Below are 25,046 nucleotides of genomic sequence, written 5' to 3' on the forward strand. Positions count from 1 at the left end.
ACAACATGAGTGAAATGAGGAGAAAACCAGAGGAGGTCATTTTCAGAGTGTGACGATCATTTAACCTGAACCTTGGAGAAAAACGGCCGAGCGTTGGCGGCGGCACTCGTTTCTTTCAAAGTGTCCCTCAGAGTCTCTTTGATGGTTTTCCTGTCGGCTCTGGATAAGTTGGTCTTGAGGCTCAGCAGAGCTGAGACGTGTTTCTCACTGTGGGTGAAAGAAAAGGAGGAAAAGTTCAAAATCAAATCAACAATGATCCAGCCAGTTGTCATGTACAAAGTGTGGATCGTCTGTTCTTCATCTGTTTAAGATTTTAGGGAATACATTCACTCACAAGAAGAAAGACTCTACTCTCATGTCTCAGTAAGGAAATATTGATACACTAAAATATTGCAATTTTAAATTATGTAAATACTGTATTGATTCTTTGAAGTGGTGTATCAATAATTTATTTATAATTATAATACTATAATGTTGGATGTTATAGAAACTGTAAAAAGAAATTGCTGTATTTGTTTAGTTGACACATCATATATTCTCTATAATATGAAATTTTCTAAAAACAGACTTTTGGAAAAATATATAACAGTTGGTAGCACTACATAATACGGCCCGCGACTTACAGCGTACCTACCGCTCTCTTGCCGCGTAGGTTGCCGCTTATTTCACGCAAGTACTGAGTAACTGCAGCTCACTTTCCCCCCTGTTTCCCCCGTGCATTTACAGTGTAACTAGGCTGCGTCTTAGCGCGTAATTTACATCCTGCTTCACACCAACTTCCACAGAAGTACAGGGTAACTCTCGCTGTTTTACAGTTTAACTAGGCTGCGTCTTGGCACGTAACTCCTGTCATACTTTACACCAAATTACACAGTAACTCTCGCTCACTCCGCCACTAATTACCCCGCATTTTACAGTATAACTAGGCTGTGTCTTAGAGCGTAACTCCCGTACAATTACGTCCTACTTTGCCCGGACTTACAGTGTAACTCCTGCCAGGTAGCCTACATTAGAAATTAAATAGTCTACTGTACAATATGAGCACAGTTGCAATCCATGTTTTCCAAAAGTGTCAGCAGCGACATTTCACCTCTATTTCAGAGATTTATTATTCATTATTTAATTGTATGGTTTGGAATGAGAAATGGGTATAGAGTGTGGACATTTTCCAATACAGTAACAGGCTGGCTGGTAGTAAACTTACCTCTCTAAAATGCACATCTATGAAAGTCTAGTTCTGTCATCCAAGGGCAAAACACAAACTATACAGTAATACATCCACAATAATGAGTCATTCAGAGAGTTAGAAAATATTTTATTATTTATTAACCAGAAAACACATGACACATCCACATCCATGATCATTCATAAACTTTAAGTACAGTAAGCACTGTAAGTGAACACTGTTACCCCTCCTTAGTCTGCACCTATACAGTAGCTGTCATGCACCTATACTGTACTTGTCTTAGAGTTACCCAGTAAGTAGAGGGTAACGGGCTGTATTATAAAGTAATGGCTGTTACTCCCTCCTTAGTCTGCACCTATACAGTAGCTGTCATGCACCTATACTGTACTTGTCTTAGAGTTACCCAGTAAGTAGAGGGTAACGGGCTGTATTATAAAGTAATGGCTGTTACTCCCTCCTTAGTCTGCACCTATACAGTAGCTGTCATGCACCTATACTGTACTTGTCTTAGAGTTACCCAGTAAGTAGAGGGTAACGGGCTGTATTATAAAGTAATGGCTGTTACTCCCTCCTTAGTCTGCACCTATACAGTAGCTGTCATGCACCTATACTGTACTTGTCTTAGAGTTACCCAGTAAGTAGAGGGTAACGGGCTGTATTATAAAGTAATGGCTGTTACTCCCTCCTTAGTCTGCACCTATACAGTAGCTGTCATGCCCCTATACTGTACTTGTCTTAGAGTTACCCAGTAAGTAGAGGGTAACGGGCTGTATTATAAAGTAATGGCTGTTACTCCCTCCTTAGTCTGCACCTATACAGTAGCTGTCATGCACCTATACTGTACTTGTCTTAGAGTTACCCAGTAACTAGAGGGTAGCGGGCTGTATTATAAAGTATTCTTTGTTATTCCCTCCTTAGTGTGCAAATACACTGTAATTGTCGTGCAACTACACTCTAGTTGTCCTGGAGTTACCCAGTACATTCTACTACAGCTGTAACTACTGTCTAAGTAGAACCAGTAAGTTAGAACACAGTTTGTTTCACGAGATAACATCATCTGAAAGTACAGTAATACAAAGACAAAACTAACTGAAGTGTCCCTGACATCATAAAATAACAGATTTCTACTGGCTTTTGTTATTTACATTAAAGTTCAGTTTTGTTCCTTCTGTTATAAACTGTTTCATTTAGTTTTGATCCATCTGTCTGGTCCTTCTAAGTCTAAAATAGTCAGTCAAGTCAGTTTCATTTGACAAAATGTACTCTCTAAGTTAGAAGAGTCAAGTTGAAAAGATCGTTGTGATACTACTATCACACCGGAGTGTGACACTCAGTAATGGAGAATGGATGGGCTCCTCTATAAAAGGTGATCTTGATCTTGATCCAGCTCCTTGGGCCAAGGCAGAGATCAGGGTCATGGATGGCGTGACATCTCCCTCGTCAGGCACCATTTTCATGGCATCTCAAAAACCTCACCTGTGTAGAAACATAATTATATATTGTATCATCAACTTCATCACATAAATGCATCACTGTAAAACAAAGTGAGAAAATTCATAACTTTGAACGGTACAGTTTTTCTCATCATGGAATACTTAATCCCGGTTTTACCTTTCACATCATAAATCATTAGCCTTTTAAACCATAACTTGTGATTTTTAAGCATATTAATCAATTACAAATTATACATATTTTTTTCTTTAACTATTGAGTAAATATTTTAACCATTTAAAAATCTTCAATTTTACAAAATCAATGCTATTACCATACTGTTTCACAACTGTAGGCTGCACCAGTACATTAACTGTTAAAGGGATAGTTCACCCTAGAATGATATTTCGCTGTCCAAATCCGTCCAAATCTCGCGTGATTCGCAGTAACCGCACTGACGCCGGCGCAAATCACGCGAGATTTGGACGGACCAGGAAGAGGAGCTTCGAGAAGCTTCCGCTACAAACAAGCTTAAAATATAGACTTATTTAATTTTTTTCGGGACAATTACGCAATTTGGGGCTTCAGCACAAGACGGACATTACATACGAGCATCATGGAGGTATTTGGATGTTTTTTTGTGTGTGTTTTTTTACGAAGAGCTCTGGTGTCCCTTTGCAACCGTTGCATTGAAATGCACTGCTACGCCAAGACCCCCTGTAACTCAGAGAAGGGACGGTGGACTCTGATAATTCTTCCAGCCCTTAGTCAACATGAGGGTGAGTAGATAATGAGCGAAATATCATTCTAGGGTGAACTATCCCTTTAATGTTACTCTTGATTGTATTCATCATAACATTCATGACCAACAGTAACGTTAGCTAATGGAGCTAATGTGTACAGTACTAACACAAATACAACCTCAAAGCAAAACAACCGCAGCACTTACAGTTCCCGGTTAGCTGGTGCAGGGGAAAACACACACTATTATCTTTAGCACAAGCTAACATTGCTAGCTGCGTTAGCATAGCTACTTAACTCACCAAGAGGTTGATAACACGGTGAAACTGCCGTCGCACAGGTCCTGGGTTCATCCCTCTCGTCTCCCGGGGAGTTTGTTCTGTGTTTATATCAACATATCACATCGTAGACATTGCATAATTTCCCTCATTTCTCCACTTCGTCTCCTCCTGTCGTCCCTGCGGCTGTGTCAACAAGCTGCGTCCTCGCTGTGAGGTGGGACTTTCTACCTTCTCAACAGGCAACCAATGACAAGTGAGCAGCTTCTGGTCTGACCAATGACAGATGGTCAAAGGTGAGTGACAACTTATGTGATCAATGATGAGCAGCGTAGTTAGACAGGTTAGAATCAAATAGGATGAAATAAGGTGTCAATCACAGTCACTCACCTTTGACCATCTGTCATTGGTCAGACCAGAAGCTGCTCACTTGTCATTGGTTGCCTGTTGAGAAGGTAGAAAGTCCCACCTCACAGCGAGGACGGAGCTTGTTGACACCGCCACAGGGACGACAGGAGGAGACGAAGTGGAGAAATGAGGGAAATTATGCAATGTCTACGATGTGATATGTTGATATAAACACAGAGCAAACACCCCGGGAGACGTGAGGGATGAACCCAGGACCTGTGCGCTGCGGTTGTTTTGCTTTGAGGTTGTATTTGTGTTAGTACTGTCCACATTAGCTCCATTAGCTAACGTTACTGTTGGTCATGAATGTTATGATGAATACAATCAAGAGTAACATTAACAGTTAATGTACTGGTGCAGCCTACAGTTGTGAAACAGTATGGTAATAGCATTGATTTTGTAAAATTGAAGATTTTTAAATGGTTAAAATATTTACTCAATAGTTAAAGAAAAAAATATGTATAATTTGTAATTGATTAATATGCTTAAAAATCACAAGTTATGGTTTAAAAGGCTAATGATTTATGATGTGAAAGGTAAAACCGGGATTAAGTATTCCATGATGAGAAAAACTGTACCGTTCAAAGTTATGAATTTTCTCACTTTGTTTTACAGTGATGCATTTATGTGATGAAGTTGATGATACAATATATAATTATGTTTCTACACAGGTGAGGTTTTTGAGATGCCATGAAAATGGTGCCTGACGAGGGAGATGTCACGCCACCCATGACCCTGATCTCTGCTTTGGCCCAAGGAGCTGGATCAAGATCAAGATCACCTTTTATAGAGGAGCCCATCCATTCTCCATTACTGAGTGTCACACTCCGGTGTGATAGTAGTATCACAACGATCTTTTCAACTTGACTCTTCTAACTTAGAGAGTACATTTTGTCAAATGAAACTGACTTGACTGACTATTTTAGACTTAGAAGGACCAGACAGATGGATCAAAACTAAATGAAACAGTTTATAACAGAAGGAACAAAACTGAACTTTAATGTAAATAACAAAAGCCAGTAGAAATCTGTTATTTTATGATGTCAGGGACACTTCAGTTAGTTTTGTCTTTGTATTACTGTACTTTCAGATGATGTTATCTCGTGAAACAAACTGTGTTCTAACTTACTGGTTCTACTTAGACAGTAGTTACAGCTGTAGTAGAATGTACTGGGTAACTCCAGGACAACTAGAGTGTAGTTGCAGGACAATTACAGTGTATTTGCACACTAAGGAGGGAATAACAAAGAATACTTTATAATACAGCCCATTACCCTCTAGTTACTGGGTAACTCTAAGACAAGTACAGTATAGGTGCATGACAGCTACTGTATAGGTGCAGACTAAGGAGGGAGTAACAGCCATTACTTTATAATACAGCCCGTTACCCTCTAGTTACTGGGTAACTCTAAGACAAGTACAGTATAGGTGCATGACAGCTACTGTATAGGTGCAGACTAAGGAGGGAGTAACAGCCATTACTTTATAATACAGCCCGTTACCCTCTACTTACTGGGTAACTCTAAGACAAGTACAGTATAGGTGCATGACAGCTACTGTATAGGTGCAGACTAAGGAGGGGTAACAGTGTTCACTTACAGTGCTTACTGTACTTAAAGTTTATGAATGATCATGGATGTGGATGTGTCATGTGTTTTCTGGTTAATAAATAATAAAATATTTTCTAACTCTCTGAATGACTCATTATTGTGGATGTATTACTGTATAGTTTGTGTTTTGCCCTTGGATGACAGAACTAGACTTTCATAGATGTGCATTTTAGAGAGGTAAGTTTACTACCAGCCAGCCTGTTACTGTATTGGAAAATGTCCACACTCTATACCCATTTCTCACCTATTCCAAACCATACAATTAAATAATGAATAATAAATCTCTGAAATAGAGGTGAAATGTCGCTGCTGACACTTTTGGAAAACATGGATTGCAACTGTGCTCATATTGTACAGTAGACTATTTAATTTCTAATGTAGGCTACCTGGCAGGAGTTACACTGTAAGTCCGGGCAAAGTAGGACGTAATTGTACGGGAGTTACGCTCTAAGACACAACCTAGTTATACTGTAAAATGCGGGGTAATTAGTGGCGGAGTGAGCGAGAGTTACTGTGTAATTTGGTGTAAAGTATGACAGGAGTTACGTGCCAAGACGCAGCCTAGTTAAACTGTAAAACAGCGAGAGTTACCCTGTACTTCTGTGGAAGTTGGTGTGAAGCAGGATGTAAATTACGCGCTAAGACGCAGCCTAGTTACACTGTAAATGCACGGGGGAAACAGGGGGGAAAGTGAGCTGCAGTTACTCAGTACTTGCGTGAAATAAGCGGCAACCTACGCGGCAAGAGAGCGGTAGGTACGCTGTAAGTCGCGGGCCGTATTATGTAGTGCTACCTAACAGTTTAGCTTAGTTTAGATTATTTTAACAAAATGGCCGGAAACGGATGGAAACAGCTAGCCTGGCTCTGTCCTCAGGAAACAGTCACTACACCCTCTAAAGATCACTAATTAAAATACTTTATTTGATTTATTTGAATGATTTTTAATACACAAAGAGAAACACAAGCGTGATGACGTGTGTTTCACAGAACCGGTGAATGTTTATCACATCACTGATTGTGAAGCCCCACCTCTTCACAATCACTTTCACTGTGTAAAAATGTTGTATATTATAATTTTTAATATTTACTATTATCAAACTCACAGAAATGTGCATTTCCTGGACCATAACAACAGTTTCCTTTCCGGGCCGCTCACTCTGACAGGCCATTCTAGGAGCTCTTCCGGCTTTGTCTGGTGTTTCCACACTTTTCCTATCAGTGCTTCACTTTTACCCCTCCTTGAACCACCACCTTACCGTGGTGGAGGGGTTTGAGCACCTGAATGATCCTAGGAGCTATGTTATCCGGGGCTTAATGCCCCTGGTAGGGTCTCCCAAGGCAAACAGGTCCTAGGTGACGGGTCAGACTAAGAGTGGTTCAAAGCCCCTTATGAAGAAGAAAACAGCAAGGAAGTTTACATCGCCCGTGTGGCCGATGATCGTATCTGGCCCTCTGCGTTGTGTTTCTCATGGCATGCCCTAGGTGGGGTTCGATCCCGCACCGGAGGCGACGATGCTAACCGCTTCACCAAGAGGTTGACAACCTGGAGCCAGGCCTGGGGTTGGGGCTCGCAGGCGAGCGCCTGGTGGCTGGGTCTTGGCCCACGGGACCCGGCCGGGCACAGCCCGAGCGAGCGATGTGGGCCCGCCTTTCCGTAGGCTCACCACCCACGGGACAGTTCAGAAGGGGCCGGTGCCGTGTGATCTGGGTGGCGGTTGTGGGCGGGGGCCCCGACGACCCAATCCCCGGACAATGACTCTGGCGGGACATGGAATGTCACCTCGCTGGGGGGGAAAGAGCCTGAGCTAGTGCGGCAGGTTGAGCGGTACCGGCTAGAGATAATCAGGCTCACCTCCACGCACAGTTTGGGCTCCGGAACTCAACTCCTTGAGAGATGTTGTACTCTCTTCCACTCTTGAGTTGCCCATGGTGAGAGTGTAGTGTTGGAGTTCTTCCCGCTTAACGAGAGGGTCGTTTCCCTGCGCCTTCGGGTGGGGGATAGGTCTCTCACTGTTGTCTCGGCCTACGGGCCGAACAGCAGTGCAGAGTACCCGGCCTTCCTGGAGGCCCTGGGAGGGGTACTGGAAAGTGCTCCACTTCAACGCTCACGTGGGCAGCGACAGTGTTACCTGCAGGGGTGTGACTGGGAGGAACGCCCACCCCGATCTGAACCCGAGTGGTGTTTTGTTGTTGGACTTCTGTGCGAGTCACAGTTTGTCCATAATGAATACCATGTTCGAGCATAAGGGTGTCCATCAGTGCACGTGGCACCAGGACACCCTAGGCCGGAGGTAGAGATAGGGTGAGGAGCTCTGCCACCCGGGAGGAGCTCGGAGTAGAGCCACTGCTCCTCCACATTGAGAGGAGCCAGCTGAGGTGGCTTGGGCATCTGTTTTGGATGCCCACTGGACGCCTCCCTCGTGAGGTGTTCCGGGCATGTCCCACCGGGAGGAGACCCAGAGGAAGACCCAGGACGCGCTGGAGTGACTATGTCACTCGGCTGGCCCGGGAATGCCTTGGGGTCCCCCCTGAAGAGCTGGAGGAAGTGTCCGGGGAGAGGGAAGTCTGGGGATCCCTGCTCCGACTGCTGCCCCCGCGACCTGACTCCGGGTAAAGCGGTAGACAATGGATGGATGGATGGATGGCTTCACTTTTACCGACTCTGATAACAGAGCGACGTCTTCCTGGCAGCTCAGCGAGAAAAGTTATATTAATATAATAGTTATATTTCTGTTAAAAACGTTACCTGAGGTCTGGGAAATCACTCCCCAGCAATGCGACTTGCATCTGAATGGCCGGCAGATCCTGGAGTTTCAGCACTTCTGCAATCTTGGTCAGGATTTCTTTCAGCCAGTCCTCTTTTGAACCCTGCGAGGAAAAGACAGGCAGCGGACACGTCACAAGCTTTAGGAAGGATTGAATGATGAGTTGTCACAGCTGTGGAATTTCTACTTTGGGCTTTCCCTGAATCATCGGTAATTAACTCAGTCGTCGGCTCGGTGAAGCTTTACTTTGGGAAATGTATTAATGAGTGGGCTGACAACGATTATTTGCACAATACCAGTTTTTTTTATTTTTACAAATTGTGGTGTTTAACAAATGACGGAAGAAAAAAGCAGTCGCTCAATTCATAGCCTTGATGTAGAAAAAAAATATATAATTTATTAAAAAAGGCCCGACGTTTCGACCTCACACAGGTCTTCCTCAGGGTGTGTTTAACAGATGACTAGCAGCCCAGCTGGATTCCCTTTCCTTGTTCTGAATCCATTTGTTACCCTCTCAGCAGGACTTTGAACTGGTCGTTTCTTAAAGGGATATTCCGGCGTAAGTTTAACCCATGGTCCAATGCACCGTAACACAGAGTTAGACCCCTCCTCGAGAGATGAAGTCTGCTAACTGCTAGCTTCTCTAGTTGTAGCAACTTTAGCAATGACCGCACCATAACAAACAGCGCAGTATATGGATCCACTATCAACCGATCAAAAAGCCACTTATAGCCACAAATAATGCTCAGAACAGCACCAAACGCCATCAACAGTACAAACAGGGTCCCAGCACATAATATGAGGCATCAAACATCTGTTAGCTTAGCCTGGTTTCTATTGAAAAGAGACGAAAACAACTCACCCACTCTCCTCCAGTTATATGCTATGCAGCAACTTTCCGTGTCCAGCACAGAGTCCAGGCACACACGTCCGAGGCCGACTGGCAGCACAAACATCTGGTTTCAGCGGCCACTGCAGTGACCACACTGACCGCTTGATTCCCTCAGGTCCAGCATTTAGACTCCACCGGCTCTCTCCCTCTTTCACTTTTCTCCTCAATTTCCTTCAGCTCGTCTTCAGTAAACTCGGTCTCAAACTGATAGGGGTGCCCATCAAAATGAAACCAGTCGTAATTGTTCTCAAACTCAATAAACTCAGCCTTGTTGTCCCTTCTGTGATGTCTGCTTGTTACTGCTATATATTTGCGGGAGAGAATCACGTCAACAAGCGCAAGATTAGACGCAATGTCACATGCGCGATCAGGAAGACGTTTGTTGCCGGAAGAGGCTGCCTGTAACATATGAAGCAGACATCACAGAAGGGACAACACAGCTGAGTTTATGGAGTTTGAGAACAACGATGACTGGTTTCATTTCGATGGGCGCCCCTATCAGTTTGAGACAGAGTTTACTGAAGACGAGCTGAAGGAAATGGAGGAGAAAAGTCAAAGAGGGAGAGCTACCGGAGAAGTCTATGTGCTGGACCTGAGGGAATCAAGTGGTCATTGTGGTCACTGCAGTGGCCGCTGAAACCAGATGTTTGTGCTGCCAGTCGACCTCGGACGTGTGTTGTCAGTGCCTGACTCTATGCTGGACGCGGAAAGTTGCTGCATAGTGTATAACTGGAGGAGAGTGGGTGAGTTCTTTTCGTCTCTTTTCAATAGAAACCAGGCTAAGCTAACATATGTTTGATGCCTCGTATTATGTGCTGGGACCCTGTTTGTAGGCTACTGTTGATGACGTTTGGTGCTGTTCTGAGCATTATTTATGGCTATGAGTAGCTTTTTGATCGGTTGATAGTGGATCCATATACTGCACTGTTTGTTATGGTGCGGTCATTGCTAAAGTTGCTACAACTAGAGAAGCTAGCAGTTAGCAGACTTCATCTCTCGAGGGGGGGGGGGGGGGGTCTAACTCGGTGTTACGGTGCGTTGGACCATGGGTTAAACTTACGCTGGAATATCCCTTTAACTCTCTCTCTCTCTGCAGGATCCTCTCTCCTGTTTTCCATCTCACGTGGTTGAATCTTTGTAATCTATTGTAACATTATTATTCCCCCCTTGCTGTTCTACAAAATAAAACATTGAAACGTCTCTCGTTCTCTCTGTGTGAACCAGATGATTTCTCACCATGTTCATAAATAAGCTGTGCAGACTCTCAGCGTTGTCTCTGACGGTCCTGTAGGCCTTCTCCTGGTGCTCCTTGTCCTTCAGCTTCACCTCTCCCTTCAGGAGCCGCTTCACGTACTCCACCGTCACGTCCTGATGCAACTGGCTCATCAGCTCCTGGAATCAGTTCAATCACAACATCAATAACACAAAAAACATGTGCTAGTAATGTTTAGACAAAATATTAATTCTATTTTCAATTTTCTTTTCTGAATATTGTTGTTATTATCCTGTTTGGGTCATTGTCTGGTATCATATCTCCTTTTTGTGTTGTCATGCATCATATGATTGTGTCATTGTTGTTAAAAAATAACAAGAAAAGAAGAAAGGAAAGAAAAAAACTCAAACTATTAATTCATGCATGTTTCAAATGCTAGAAATCATAAAAAATTCACATTATTGTTGATTATTTCTCAAACCAAACTTTACTGTTTAAAGAGTTTTTAAGGTATTTTCCTCAAAATCCGATTATTGATGATAATGTTCAAACTAGTTTTATGCGTCTATTAACTGACTCTCTCACTGAATGGAAATGAATGAAAACCAGTGGGTCTGTGGGAGATAATTAACTGATTTGTAGATAAATAGAGAAACACTGTTCTTTAATTTTTAATTTCTCACCTGATGACACGATTCCCTCGAGCCCTGAAGTTCTTCACTCTTTGTCTGGATGATGCGCAGCAGGTCGTCAAACACAGACTTATTCAGCCAGTCTCTGCTTCCCAGTTTGCGATACTGAGGCTGAGGTGGAAAACATGAAGCGTTAGACAGCTGACACTGAATCATCCATAAAAGCACAGCACTGATCACATGTCAATAAAAACCTGGTGTTATTATCTCAGTAAAAACATCCTGAGTATTAAATCTGTGAGATTTTATGTTTTTATCTCATACTAAACGCTTTTATTGTGAAAATCCCAGCGACCCTTGTTTTGAAAATGGGTCAAATCAGTGACAGCTCACTGTTGTTGACAACTCTGGAGCTCATGTGAGGAGCAGAGTGACTAATTACGCCTGTTTAGTCTGTTGATGATGTTTGTTTTCCTGATTACACACAAGCTTCTTGTTTGCAAATTACAAATGACAAGACTTCAGCTGAATCCCCACAATTGAAATAGATTCTCAAAATTAACTTCCTGACGTGACCTCCCTCTGCTCTGTTTATCTCAGCGGTTTCTACTGAAGATGTTGATATTGACAGTTTCCCACCAAAAAGTCCCATAATTACTCAACAGCTGGACAGTGTAGTTTTTTGGTGAGGATATCAGGGACTATTTTCAGTGATGGACTTTAGGCAGCAGGAAAGTGAATGTGGGTGAGTGTTTGAGCGTCTTGTTGTTTATCTGTCTCTGTAAAAACAAACTCACCCTGAGGGACTCGTGCACAGGTTTTAATAAATATGCGTGGGCAGATTTCTTCATGTTGGACAGAACTTGTAAACAGTCCTGGCGCACGTCCTCCGCGAACAGATGTCCCTGCTCGTTGAGGACTTCCCTGCAGAGGAAGAAAGCACACAGTCCACGTCAGCTCACAGGGTTTTTATCGATCAGATGTTGAGGTTGTTGCATCGAGTGTCAACGCACCTGAACTGTTGCACACAGCCGAGGTTCGCCTTGATGGCCGCCGTGCTGTTCGCCTTGTTCTGCCTCATGATCTCGTCATGGAATTTCTTGAAGCTTCAGGAGTTCGAAACAGGTGATTTGATTTTTAGCTGCTCTGTGTTTTTAATTTAAAAAAAAAAAGTTTTATTATTATTACGTAAAGTGAAGAAACCATCAGCGCTCTCACCTCTGCATGAAACTGCTCAGTTCAGGTGTTATTGTCTGGGCCTTGTGCAGGTCTCCCACCACAGTCTTAGCTGAGGTCACCAAACTGTTGACCATCTGAAGGCAGATACAGGAAACAAGTCAATAACAGAGCACTAGAGAGAAACAAGAAAATACATGTCCTGAGCCTTGACTGGCCTCTTCAACCTTAGTTGACCTTTGTTGTACCTGAATGATGTCGTAGGCCACCGGGCTGAAGTAGCTGCCGTCCTCTCTCGTCGGCTCCTCTCCGTTCGTCCACATCTTTTTCGGCTCATCCAGGACTCGGCCGATGTACGTCATCAGTTTAGTCTGAGCTCAAAACAACAGGCTCATGTCATTTATACTGTCTTTAATACACTAATACACAATTACTTTGTGTTTCCACCTTTACAAAACTGTGCAAAACTCTTCAGGTAACACTAGTCTGAATCTTATAATGGCCTATTTAATTGGTTGAATATCTTTAATAATATATTTATTGTCCCCCTCCTTGAACCGCCACCTTACCGTGGTGGAGGGGTTTGAGTACCCGAATGATCCTAGGAGCTATGTTGTCCGGGGCTTAATGCCCCTGGTAGGGTCTCCCAAGGCAAACAGGTCCTAGGTGACGGGTCAGACTAAGAGCGTTTCCAAGCTCCTATGAAGAAGAAGCAATCAAGGAAGTGTACGTCGCCCGGACTGGCGTTACCGGGGGCCCCACCCTGGAGCCAGGCCTGGGGTCGGGGCTCGCAGGCGAGCGTCTGGTGGCCGGGTCTTGGCCCACGGGACCTGGCCGGGCGCAGCCCGAACGAGCGACGTGGGCCCGCCTTTCCGTAGGCTCATCACCCGCGGGAGGGTTCAGAAGGGGCCGGTGCCGTGTGATCTGGGTGGCGGTTGTGGGCGGGGGCCCCGACGACCCAATCCCCGGACAACGACGGGGAAAGAGCCTGAGCTCGTGCGGGAGGTTGAGAGGTATCGGCTAGAGATAGTCGGGCTCACCTCCACGCACAGCCTGGGCTTTGGAACCCAACTCCTTGAGAGAGGTTGGACTCTCTTCCACTCTGGAGTTGCCCACGGTGAGAGGCGGCGAGTTGGTGTGGGCTTGCTCATAGCTCCCCAGCTCAGCCGCCATGTGTTGGAGTTCTCCCCACTTAACAAGAGGGTCGCTTCCCTGCGCCTTCGGGTCGGGGATAGGTCTCTCACTGTCGTTTCGGCCTACAGTGCAGAGTACCCGGCCTTCCTGGAGGCCCTGGGAGGGGTACTGGAAAGTGCCCCAACTGGGGACTCCATCGTTCTGTTGGGGGACTTCAACGCTCACGTGGGCGTGGGAGAGGTGTGATTTGGAGGAACGGCCTCCCCGATCTGAACCCGAGTGGTGTTTTGTTATTGGACTTCTGTGCTAGCCACAGTTTGTCCATAACGAACACCATGTTCGAGCATAAGGGTGTCCATCAGTGCACGTGGCACCAGGACACCCTAGGCCGGAGGTCAATGATCGACTTTGTAGTCGTGTCATATGATCTCTGGCCGTATGTCTTGGACACTCGGGTGAAGAGAGGGGCTGAGCTGTCAACTGATCACCACCTGGTGGTGAGTTGGATCCGCTGGCAGGGGAGGAAGCTGGTCAGACCTGGAAGACCCAAGCGTATCGTGAGGGTCTGCTGGGAACGTCTGGCGGAATCCCCTGTCAGGGAGGTCTTCAACTCCCACCTCCGGGAGAGCTTTGACCGGATTCCGAGGGAGGCCGGAGACATTGAGTCCGAATGGACCATGTTCTCCACTTCCATTGTTGACGTGGCTCTACAAAGCTGTGGCCGTAAGGTTGCCGGTGCCTGTCGAGCTGGCAATCCCCGAACCCGGTGGTGGACACCAGAAGTAAGGGATGCCGTCAAGCTGAAGAAGGAGTCCTACCAAGCCTGGCTAGCTCGGGGGACTCCCGAGGCAGCTGACGGGTACCGGCAGGCCAAGCGGACGGCAGCCCGGGCGGTCACGGAAGCAAAAACTCGGGTCTGGGAAAAGTTCGGGGAGGCCATGGAGGAGGACTACCGGTCAGCCTTGAGGAAATGGAAGCTCCTCAGTGGCAAGGCACCGGGGGTGGATGAAATCCGCCCTGAGTACCTCAAGTCTCTGGATGTTGTGGGGCTGTCGTGGCTGACACGCCTCTGCAGCATCGCGTGGCAGTCGGGGACAGTGCCTCTGGACTGGCAGACTGGGGTGGTGGTCCCTCTCTTCAAAAAGGGGGACCGGTGGGTGTGCTCCAACTATCAGGGGATCACACTCCTCAGCCTCCCAGGGAAAGTTTATTCAAGGGTGCTGGAGAGGAGAATTCGGCCGATAGTCGAACCTCGGATTCAGGAGGAACAATGCGGTTTTTGTCCTGGCCGTGGAACACTGGACCAGCTCTACACCCTCCGCAGGGTGCTCGAGGGCGCATGGGAGTTTGCCCAACCAGTCCACATGTGTTTTGTGGACTTGGAGAAGGCTTTCGACCGTGTCCCACGTGGCATCCTGTGGGAGGTGCTCCGAGAGTATGGGGTCGGAGGCCCTCTGCTGAGGGCTGTACGGTCCCTGTATGACCGGAGCAGGAGCTTGGTTCACGTTGCCGGCAGTAAGTCAGACCTGTTCCCGGTGCGTGTTGGACTCCGGCAGGGCTGCCCTTTGTCACCGGTTCTGTTCATTATTTCATTTCTAGGGGGTACGGTTCGGGAGCCACTTGATTTCATCTCTGCTTTTTGCAGATGATGTGGTCTTGTTGGCTCCCTCGAGCCAGGACATCCAGCATGCACTGGGGCGGTTTGCAGCCGAGTGTGAAGCAGCTAGGATGAGAATCAGCACCTCTAAGTCCGAGGCCATGGTTCTTGACCGGAAAAAGGTGGCTTGCACCCTCCAGGTTGGGGGAGAGTTCCTGCCTCAGGTCGAGGAGTTTAAGTATCTTGGGGTCTTGTTCACGAGTGAGGGGAGAATGGAGCGCGAGATCGACATGCGGCGGCTGCAGTATGCGGTCTTTGTATCGGTCCGTCGTGGTGAAGAAGGAGCTGAGCCGAAAGGCAAAGCTCTCGATTTACCAGTCGATCTACGTTCCCACCCTCTCCTATGGTCATGAACTCTGGGTTATGAGCGAAAGAACGGGATCCCGGATACAATGAGCTTCCTCCGCAGGGTGGCGGGGCGCTCCCTTAGAGATAGGGTGAGGAGCTCTGTCACCCGGGAGGAGCTCGGAGTAGAGCCGCTGCTCCTCCACATCGAGAGGAGCCAGCTGAGGTGGCTTGGGCACCTGTATCGGATGCCCCCTGGACGCCTCCCTCATGAGGTGTTCCGGGCATGTCCCACCGGGAGGAGGCCCCGAGGAAGACCCAGGACACGCTGGAGTGACTACGTCACTCGGCTGGCCTGGGAACGCCTTGGGGTCCCCCCTGAAGAGCTGGAGGAAGTGTCCGGGGAGAGGGAAGTCTGGGTGTCCCTGCTCCGACTGCTGCACCCGCGACCCGACTCCGGATAAAGCGGCGGACAATGGATGGATGGATGGATGGATCTTTATTGTCATTGTACACAACAAAGCTGGTGAGGCACCCCCGCAGTGCACTTAAAACTACTTGATAATAAATAATTAATAAAAATGGCAAAATAAATAATCAAGAATAGGGACACACATATTGAACTGTAATGAATAGAAACTCTTCCTTATTGCACTTTTATAGTGATAATGTCCCATGAATGACCCATGGACCAGTTCAAATTTAATGAGAAGCAGAAAAAAGTGTGGAAAATCCCACCCAATGAAACCCAATTTAGGTATTGGTTAAAAATAACTGTTACACATTACTTGAAGGTATCGTCATAAGAGCGACACGACACAGTCATGAGCGTGTCATAAACATTATGTCAATGTCATAACATTGTCATTAAGTGTCATTCGGTTTTTGTAGGGTTAGGTTTAGGGTTAGGGTTAACCGAATGACACTTAATGACAACGTTATGACATTGACATAACGTTTATGACACGTTCATGACTGTCATGTCGCTCTTATGACAGTGTCATGTCACTCTTATGACGATAACTTCAAGTAAAGTGTTACCAAAATAACATTACTAAATGGGAACCAGCTAATAATTTACCTGCTGCTGGCTCAGGTACTGTTTCTCTAGAGGCTCCAGTAACTCTTTAGGCAGCAGTTTTCCCAGAGCTTCAGTGTTGATCTCGGAGGCCAACTCTGGTTTTTGAAGCAGCCTGACAGAAGAGAAATCATAACTTTTAAAATCATCTTCATAGATATCGACTCAAAAACTCACTCTTGGTAAAAGGGTTAGAGTTTTTCAATATTTTATTGACCAAACAACTAATCGATTAATCGCTTAAAGGTACATCGTGTAAGAATTACTCCCATCTAGCGGTGCGGTTGTAGATCGTATTTTTCATGCTGCATTCACGTGAAATTGGGCAGACAGCAGACGGACAACAACCGCTACACGTAACGGCATAAACAAGCCTCTATGTAAACAAGTGGTCCGTCAGCACGAGGCAAAACAATACACGTGACAATATGTTGTCATGGCGATGGCGTATTGTTTACCTGGCCCACGTTTTACCGGCTTTCTCTGGACTTCTGTGACCAAAATGACATCTGGTTTGTTACCGACGACGGCCGTCTGCCCGACTGCAGGTGAATGCAACATCAGTGTAACGGTCCATTCCTCCTCACTGCGTTACCGCGGTGACTTTTCACAGACGCCACGACCTCCACCTGAGCCAACAGCTCCGGTGTCTCCGCTGAGTTTCCATGGTTTCCTACCGTCACGCTGCCACTGAACGTAAAAACATGGCGACACCACATGGCAGCCAGCACCGAGCTTACCCGCTCCATGGAGATATGAATGATATGAACGGCTAATTCAGAGCTGAAAGGAACACTTCAGTTTGTTGATGGGGGGATTATTGATGAATGAAAAACAGACTTTTGAACGAAATAATCGATTTTTGTGATTAGATAACAGGAGAAGTTACACAATGTACCTTTAAATAACAGATTAGTCGACTCGATAATGAAAATAAGTGTTAGTTGAAGCCCTAAAACACTTCAGCATCATGTAGTTGTGAAGTGTTGATCAAGAGGGAGTCAACCACTCTGAACTGTTCAGATCTTTCTACAGCTTTATGTGTTTTGCTGCATGTGTTTTTATTTTTTGTGTGAAGAAGAATTATTATTGCTGTGAATTGAGCTGAGGTCTTGACTCACTCTGGATATTCCTTGTTCACCCACTGCAGCAGGAACTCGCAGTCCTTGTCCTCCAGACCGAACGTTGCGATCTCCCTGAGTCTGGAGCTGAAGGTTTGATGAAACAACCCGGCGTAGAAGTTACAGACGTCCATCTCCGGCGGGTAGCAGCTCTTCACCAGCTCCACCACCCACAGCAGGTCGTGCTTCAGCTGCATGCCCATGCTGTGGATGTCCGCCATCACCGATGACCAGCCGTCCCCCTGGTTGGCCAGCGGCGTGGACGGGTTGTCCATGCGCTCCTTCACCAGGCGGCGCAGCGTGGAGTCGTGCAGCTCCTTCCAGCCCCCAGGCCTCCAGTCCGGCGCCGAGCGACTCCTCTGCTTCCACAGCTGGTCCAGCTTCTCCTCCTGCAGCACGGCGCTCACGGCCGACGTCAGGGCCTCGGGGCTGAACTCCCCCAAACTCTTCTGCAGAGTCTGCTCAATGTTGTGTTTCAAGGCTTTGTAGTCTGAGGCCAGCTCCTTTATTTTCCCCTCACGGTCTGCAAGTCCCTCCGCCTCCGTTATTTCCCCAAATAGACGTTCCTCTTTGACTCTCAGCTCCTGGCTGGCTTCAAAATAGTCGTGTCCTTCAAGGTTTTGCTCAAACGTGAGGATCACTGAGAGAGAAAAGTAAAGAGAAAAGCTCTTACTGTAATAAACTGTGGTACTGTAGATGTTGTCTATAACAAAATGAGACATCTAAACGTAATAGTTAAAATGCAAATTATATATAAAGCTGCAGATTTATAGGAAAAACACATTATTATCTCTACTGGTGCTTTACAAAATAGCTTCTCTATGGTTATAAAGGCATAAATCTCTAATATTTGTCAGGTTATTTCTGTCTCTCAGATACTAATTCTGACTCAAGCTGTATATTCAAGGTTCATTCCATATATTAAAGTTTGATTCAATATATTCAGAGTTTCATTCAATATATTCAAGGTTTATTCAATATATTCAGGGTTTCATTCCATATATTCAAGGTTTATTCAATATATTCAGGGTTTCATTCCATATATTCAAATATGAATTTCCTGAACGGCATGCACATCGTTTAAAATGTAAAGGGGATGTGTCATCTGTAACTTAATGCCTTTTGAAAATCATTTCATCTTCCACTTGCTGAACTGTTCACATTAACAGAAATTTTAAACCAAGGGTGCCCAAAGTTTTGCATTACATTTTTGTTGTTGTTGTGTTAAATCTCTATTACCATTTAGAGGCTCCTCTTCGGCCATTGCCGGGGCTCCGTCCTGACCTCTGGAGCTTCGGGAAAGGATCCTCCTCCACAAGGCTCCACCCGGGGGGGAGATCCTGCCGGTGTCCAACTGCGTGGAACCTGACTGCATCCGCATCCTTATCCAGGCAGAGAGACGGCAACGCCGACAACAGACTGGAAAAGGCACTGACGAGTCTGTTGGAGAAAATTATAGCACTAAATATTTGTCAAGGAAAAAAAAGTAAGTGAAAAAAAAATCTGAATTTTCCGTTATTAGCATTTCAGCTAAGGGTAACTTGGTAACATTTCTGAATTTCGTGGTCGATGCATTTGTGCTTTTTATTTTTTAATGATGCTTTTTTTTGGGGGGGGGTTGCCTTTATTGGACAGGACAGTTGAGAGAGAGAGACAGGAAATGGGAGGCAGAGAGGTGGGGAATGACCGTTAATATAATACATCCATGGGAATGACACGCAGGATAGGACCGCTCGACGCAGGATTCGAACCAGGGTTACCTGCAGTGAGGATTATAGCCTCAACACTGAGCTAAACACCTTAATGATGCATTATTAAACTAAAGTTAGATCTTAACATTTCCGAAACACTGCACAATAGCACATTCTTACTAAATGAAAAATAACGCTTCAAAATTGGTGCTAGCATGTCAAGCTAATATAACTTCCTGTGGTATCCGTCATCTGTCAATCAAACGTCTGAGACACACACACACACACACACACACACACACACACACACACACCGAGCTCGGTCTCGCCCCAAACATTGAATATCCCGCCTGCTCGATAACGACCAGTCAATTTCATTTTCCTTACTCGGGTAAACTTGTGCGGCAACTCGTGGAAACTCGGCGTGACAAACAGGACAAATGGCCATTTCTGAACACCTTTAACAAAGAATCTGTAATAAAATAAATAAATACGGAATAAAAAAAAGCAGCAAAATAAAGTTACATGCGAGTAAGTTGAGATAAAAAATGAAAAGAACTTGAAAATAAAAATCCTTTAGCCTACATAAAAAAACCAACAAACCTAAATTCAAAAGAAAAATGTGTCACATGAAATAAGGAAGAAAAAAACCTGACATCAACACATTTCTATTACGTGCTAACAAAAAAATAGACAAAAAACAATTTAGAAAACACACACACACTGAACCAGGGTGGATGTGAACAGAAATGCCCTGTGTGTGTGTGTGTACTTTCCTCTGCTTTGGATGCTTCACGCGCATCCTCATCTTGTGGGAGGAGTTTATAACAGCTGCTTTTAAAAGTCTCCCTCAGTCAGCGGCTGTACTGTGAGCAGTTTACAGCGGCTGTGGGGTGAGTAACATCATCGGGGCATTTATGTTCACATCCACCCTGGTTCACAACCACTGAATGTCGAGTTTTAAAATGAATCTGAGTGAAATTATTTAGGCTATGAAAGTGTAAGTGAAAACAAAACAGTGGCCGGAAAACATCAAAAAACGTTTAAAATACTAATTTAAATTGTCATTTTTGTGTAACCGACAGTCCACAAAGAAAAATATCTATAACAACAAGTGTAGGCTGGCACAATTAAGATGCTGAAACCGTTGAATATTTGCTTTGAAAACAACTTGAACCGACTTCCGGTTCTGGTCTAGAGGGGATGGCTGCTTAGTGAGAGAGCTCTCGACAAGAGTAAATAAAACTGCCCCAAAGCGATTAAATTATTTAGCGAATTGCACGAAAAGAAGGTAAAAGGGGCACAGATGGCGTCCGAAAAGAACAGAAAGGGGAAAACAACATTTATCGAACAACTTGCAGACGACGAGGTGCAGCTAACAGAAGAAGCTAACGTTAGCTCCCTCGGGGCTAGCCGGGGTGCTTCCCCCGCTCCTAGCTATGATGGCGCTGATACGGAGGAAGAGGAGGAACCGGTTAACTTGATGATGATCATGAAAGTGCTAAGAGGCGTTGGGAATGAGGTGAAAGAATTTCGAAAGGACACAAAAATACAACTACAAGACATCAGAGGTGAGCTGGACAAAACAAACGCGAGGCTCAATGAAGTGGAAACCAGGGTCGCTGGGCATGAAGATAAGCTCCAAAGCACAGACGAGATACTGGCCGAGATGTTAACAACACAGGAAAAACTTCAGTTGAAACTGACTGCGATGGAGGCCTACTCGAGAAGGGAGACACTCAGACTGTACGGGGTCCCGGAGGGAGCGGAGTCGGGGTCACAATCTATGATCCATTTTGTGGAGAAGCTACTCCGGGAGAACTTAAACATCCCCCCGGCAACAGCACTACAGATCCAGAGGGCGCATAGAGCGTTATCTCCCCCCCCACCAAGCGGCTCTCAGCCCAGATCGATCCTGGTGAAGTTTCTGTGCTTCACTGTTAAAGAAGAAGTGCTCAGGCTGGCCTGGCAGAAGAAAGGCTTCACATGGAACAACAACAAGATCAACCTCGACCACGACTACCCTCCGGAGATCATGGCCATGAGGAAGGAATACACCGAGACGCGGAGGATCCTGAAGGAGAAGAACTTGCGGTTCCGGACCCTCTACCCAGCCCGCCTTAAAGTGTTTTTCGAGGAAGGAGTGAAAATCTACAACTCGGTGGAGGAGGCGACGGCGGATCTGGCGAGCCGGGGGCTCCCGGTGAGAGTGATTAAACCACCGGCAACCCCCAGAGAGAAACTACAGAGATGGTCTTCGTGGCGGGGGGCGGGGGACCAGCGCCCGCGGCAGAACCGAGGAGCTGCAGGATACAAGGAGAGACTGCAAGTATTTAGGCGACAAGAGAAATAATGTTCTGACATGATTGTGATTTGGACGATATGGTTAAAAGTTAATTAATGTCGAGCCAATATGGATGGGGACTCTCTTTTTTGAGGACGTCATCACAACGGAAGGCCCCCTATCTCAGGGAGTAAGTAGGGGTATTCCTTCAAAGACTAAGGGAAGCAGTGGAAGAGCTTCACTGCTGGAAGTTTGGTTAAGAGCTTTTTTATGCTTCAGTTACACACCATACACTTCCGTTCGTTCTGTGTTTACTCCGTTCGTTGTTGTTGTTGTTTTTCTTTTGGGGGGGGGGGGGTGTGTGGGGGGGGGGGGGGGGGTGTGTGGGGGGGGGGGTCAGCCGCTGTTGGGGGAATGTTTTGCTGTCAGTTAATACAAATACATGCAAATTGAACCAGTGAAAATTATTTCCTTTAACGTAAATGGGGTTTTGAATATGATCAAGATGAACAAGATTTTATCTAAATTAAAGAAAGAAAGAGCCCAGATTGCCCTACTCCAGGAGACACACATGAACCAAACAGATCATTTGAGGTTAAAGAGAAAGGGCTTTAAATATGTTTTTTTAATCATCTGTCAAATCCAAACACAAGAGGGGAGTGGCAATACTTATCTCTGGTGGACTTAACTATGAACATATCTCAGAAATCAGTGATGAGGAAGGCAGATTTGTCAGGGTAACAGGTAGGATAGAGGGATCTGAAATTACAATACTAAATGTATACGCTCCACCTGGGAGTGATTGGGTATTCTATAGGAATATCTTTGATTTAATGGTGGACTCTCAGGGCACGGTTGTCTGTGGGGGGGACTTTAATTTTAGACTTGATCCCAAACTAGACTCATCCAACCCGACGAGTCAAATTAATCCACTCATAAGGAAAATCAACTCCTATATGGTAGAAATGGGGATTATAGATGTGTGGCGAGAGCTGTGCCCGTCCGCCAGAGATTACACTCACTATTCTGGCTCATTTAAAGTCTACGCTAGGCTGGATTATTTCTTTATGTTCAAGGTGGATAGTTTCAAGATTAAAGATTGTGATATACTAACAAGGGATTTATCGGATCACAGTCCTATCTCGTTGTCTCTGCAGGTGGCTAGGAAAAAACGAAACACCTTATGGAAACTCAATTCAAATATATTCAATGACCCGGCCATAGTTTCTGAAATAAAGGAAGAAATAAAAGGATTCTTAGAAATTAATGATACAGGTGAGATATCAGCAATTATTATTTGGGACACACTTAAAGCGGTATTGAGGGGCAAATTAATTTCTATTACTTCTCACCTAAAAAGAACCAAAGGGCAAAAATTAGCAGATCTTCAGACGAAGCTAAAGCGGAAACAACAGGAAGATATTAATAACCCAAACCCTACTGTAAAGCAGGAAATTAGGAAAATACAGGGAGAAATCAATGATGTTTACACACAGGAGGTCCAGAGGAATTTAACTTTCCTGAGACAGAAATATTATGAGATAGGAGGGAAATCAGCAAAATACCTGGCATACAAACTACGGAAGCAACAGGAGGAAAGCACTATATATAAAATTAAGAACCCTAAAACTCACATACTGGAAACCAAATTGGAAAGGATCCAGGAATGTTTTGAGACCTTTTATAGGGACCTTTACACTCAACCTGACGCCCCAGGGGAAGATTGTTTTGATGCCTTTCTCAGCTACGTGAACCTACCCTCACTATCAGACTCTGAAAATGATAATTTATTAAAACCGATTTCGACAGAGGAAATCAATGCTGCTATCACCAGACTAAAATCAGGCAAGGCAGTGGGGCCCGACGGGTACAACTCTCAATGGTATCGCATCCTAAAGTCAGAACTAGTCCCACTATTGCTGAAGACATTTAATTACGTCCTGCAGAAGGGAGAAATCCCCCCCTCTTGGAGGGAGGCCACCATTTCAGTTATCCCAAAAGAGGGGAAAGATAAACGAGAATGTGGGAATTATCGACCAATTAGTGTCCTCAATTTAGATTATAAATTATTTACCTCTATTCTTACCCGCAGATTGGAACACCTGCTGCCTGAACTCATCAATTTAGACCAGACTGGTTTTATACATCACAGACAAACAACCGATAACATAAGAAGAGTACTACACATCCTTGGACAGATACAAAATGACAAAACTCAAGTAATCATAGGGAGTCTAGACGCTGAGAAAGCTTTCGATTCCGTCAGATGGGCATTTCTTTACAAGGTGCTGGGTAAGTTTGGATTTCAGGACAGGTTTATCAAAGTAATCCAGGCGTTGTATGACAGACCTTCAGCCCGCATCAAGGTCAACGGTGATCTATCAGAGGCCTTTACCCTAAAACGAGGGTGCAGGCAGGGCTGTGCAATATCGCCCCTCCTTTTCAACTTATTTATAGAAGTATTAGGCCAATTAATTAGACAAAATCAAAATATTAAGGGTATCATATTATCAGGAGTTGAACATAAGGTAGCAATGTTCGCTGATGACGTGCTGGTCTGCCTGGGGGAACCAGAGAGGTCATTTAGTGAATTGATGTCTACTTTGAATGATTTTGGCAAGCTGTCAGGTTACAAAGTCAACATTTCAAAAACCCAGGTGATGACTCTTAACTATTCAGCCCCGGTGACTCTACGTAAGAAATTCAAGCTAAATTGGGAAAATGAAAACATCAAATACCTAGGAATACACCTGACTAAAGACCTCGCGGGGCTCTTCAGAGCAAACTATGAGCCAATATCTTCAAGTATAAAGGCAGATCTACATAGATGGAACCTGGTCCCCTTCCTGAGTCTTAGTGCAAGGATAAGTGCAGTTAAGATGAATGTGTTACCACGTTTACTTTATCTGTTTAGGAATTTGCCTATAGAGGTGGGTGAAAATCGATTTAGGGAGTGGGACAAGTGGATCTCCAGATTTATCTGGCAGGGACGGAGGCCAAGGATTAAATATGCCACCCTTCAACTCGCTAAGGGAAGTGGAGGGTTGGGTCTCCCCTGCCTAAGGAATTACTACAATGCTGCACAGATAGCTCCCCTTGTATACTGGTGTAATGAAACATATAAAGCAAAATGGAAGGAGCTGGAGTCCAATCTATCAACTCAGTTCCCCATCCAAGCTGTAATAGCGGATAAAGGCTTAATATGTCATTTGGAAAAGCTAAGGAACCCCTGGTTGAACCACACTCTTCGAGTCTGGCAGAAGGTGATTAGTATTTGTGGGATACATAGAATGTTGAGAATATTCAGATGGTTTGCTTTTGACTCTGATTTTACTCCCAATAGACACGACTCCAGCTTTAAATCATGGACAATGTATGGTCTTACAACATTTATTTCACTTACTCAAAAAAGTACTGTGTGCAGCTTTGATACCTTGCGGGACAAGCATGGCCTAGCACGGATC

The 25,046-nt window shown here is 45.2% G+C and overlaps 1 protein-coding gene across 2 annotated transcripts in view; it reads right to left on the reverse strand.

Moving 5' to 3' along the window:
• tnfaip2b (tumor necrosis factor, alpha-induced protein 2b) overlaps positions 1–25,046 on the reverse strand; it is a 69,077-nt gene continuing 44,031 nt past the window's right edge. The window contains exons 3-12 of one of the 2 annotated variants that reach the window (XM_083999039.1): positions 17,608–18,247; positions 16,490–16,601; positions 12,581–12,703; positions 12,375–12,469; positions 12,170–12,262; positions 11,954–12,080; positions 11,208–11,327; positions 10,548–10,703; positions 8,401–8,522; positions 1–207 (exon numbers count right to left, since the gene is read on the reverse strand). In XM_083999039.1, coding sequence (XP_083855165.1) covers positions 57–207; positions 8,401–8,522; positions 10,548–10,703; positions 11,208–11,327; positions 11,954–12,080; positions 12,170–12,262; positions 12,375–12,469; positions 12,581–12,703; positions 16,490–16,601; positions 17,608–18,247 — 1,739 coding nt within the window. In that variant the 3' untranslated portion in view covers positions 1–56. The remainder of the gene's footprint in view (positions 208–8,400; positions 8,523–10,547; positions 10,704–11,207; positions 11,328–11,953; positions 12,081–12,169; positions 12,263–12,374; positions 12,470–12,580; positions 12,704–16,489; positions 16,602–17,607; positions 18,248–25,046) is intronic. The other variant, XM_083999038.1, reaches the window with a different exon arrangement.

This window comes from Trachurus trachurus (genome assembly GCF_905171665.1).
Source record: "Trachurus trachurus genome assembly, chromosome: 22".
NCBI classification, from domain to species: domain Eukaryota; kingdom Metazoa; phylum Chordata; class Actinopteri; order Carangiformes; family Carangidae; genus Trachurus; species Trachurus trachurus.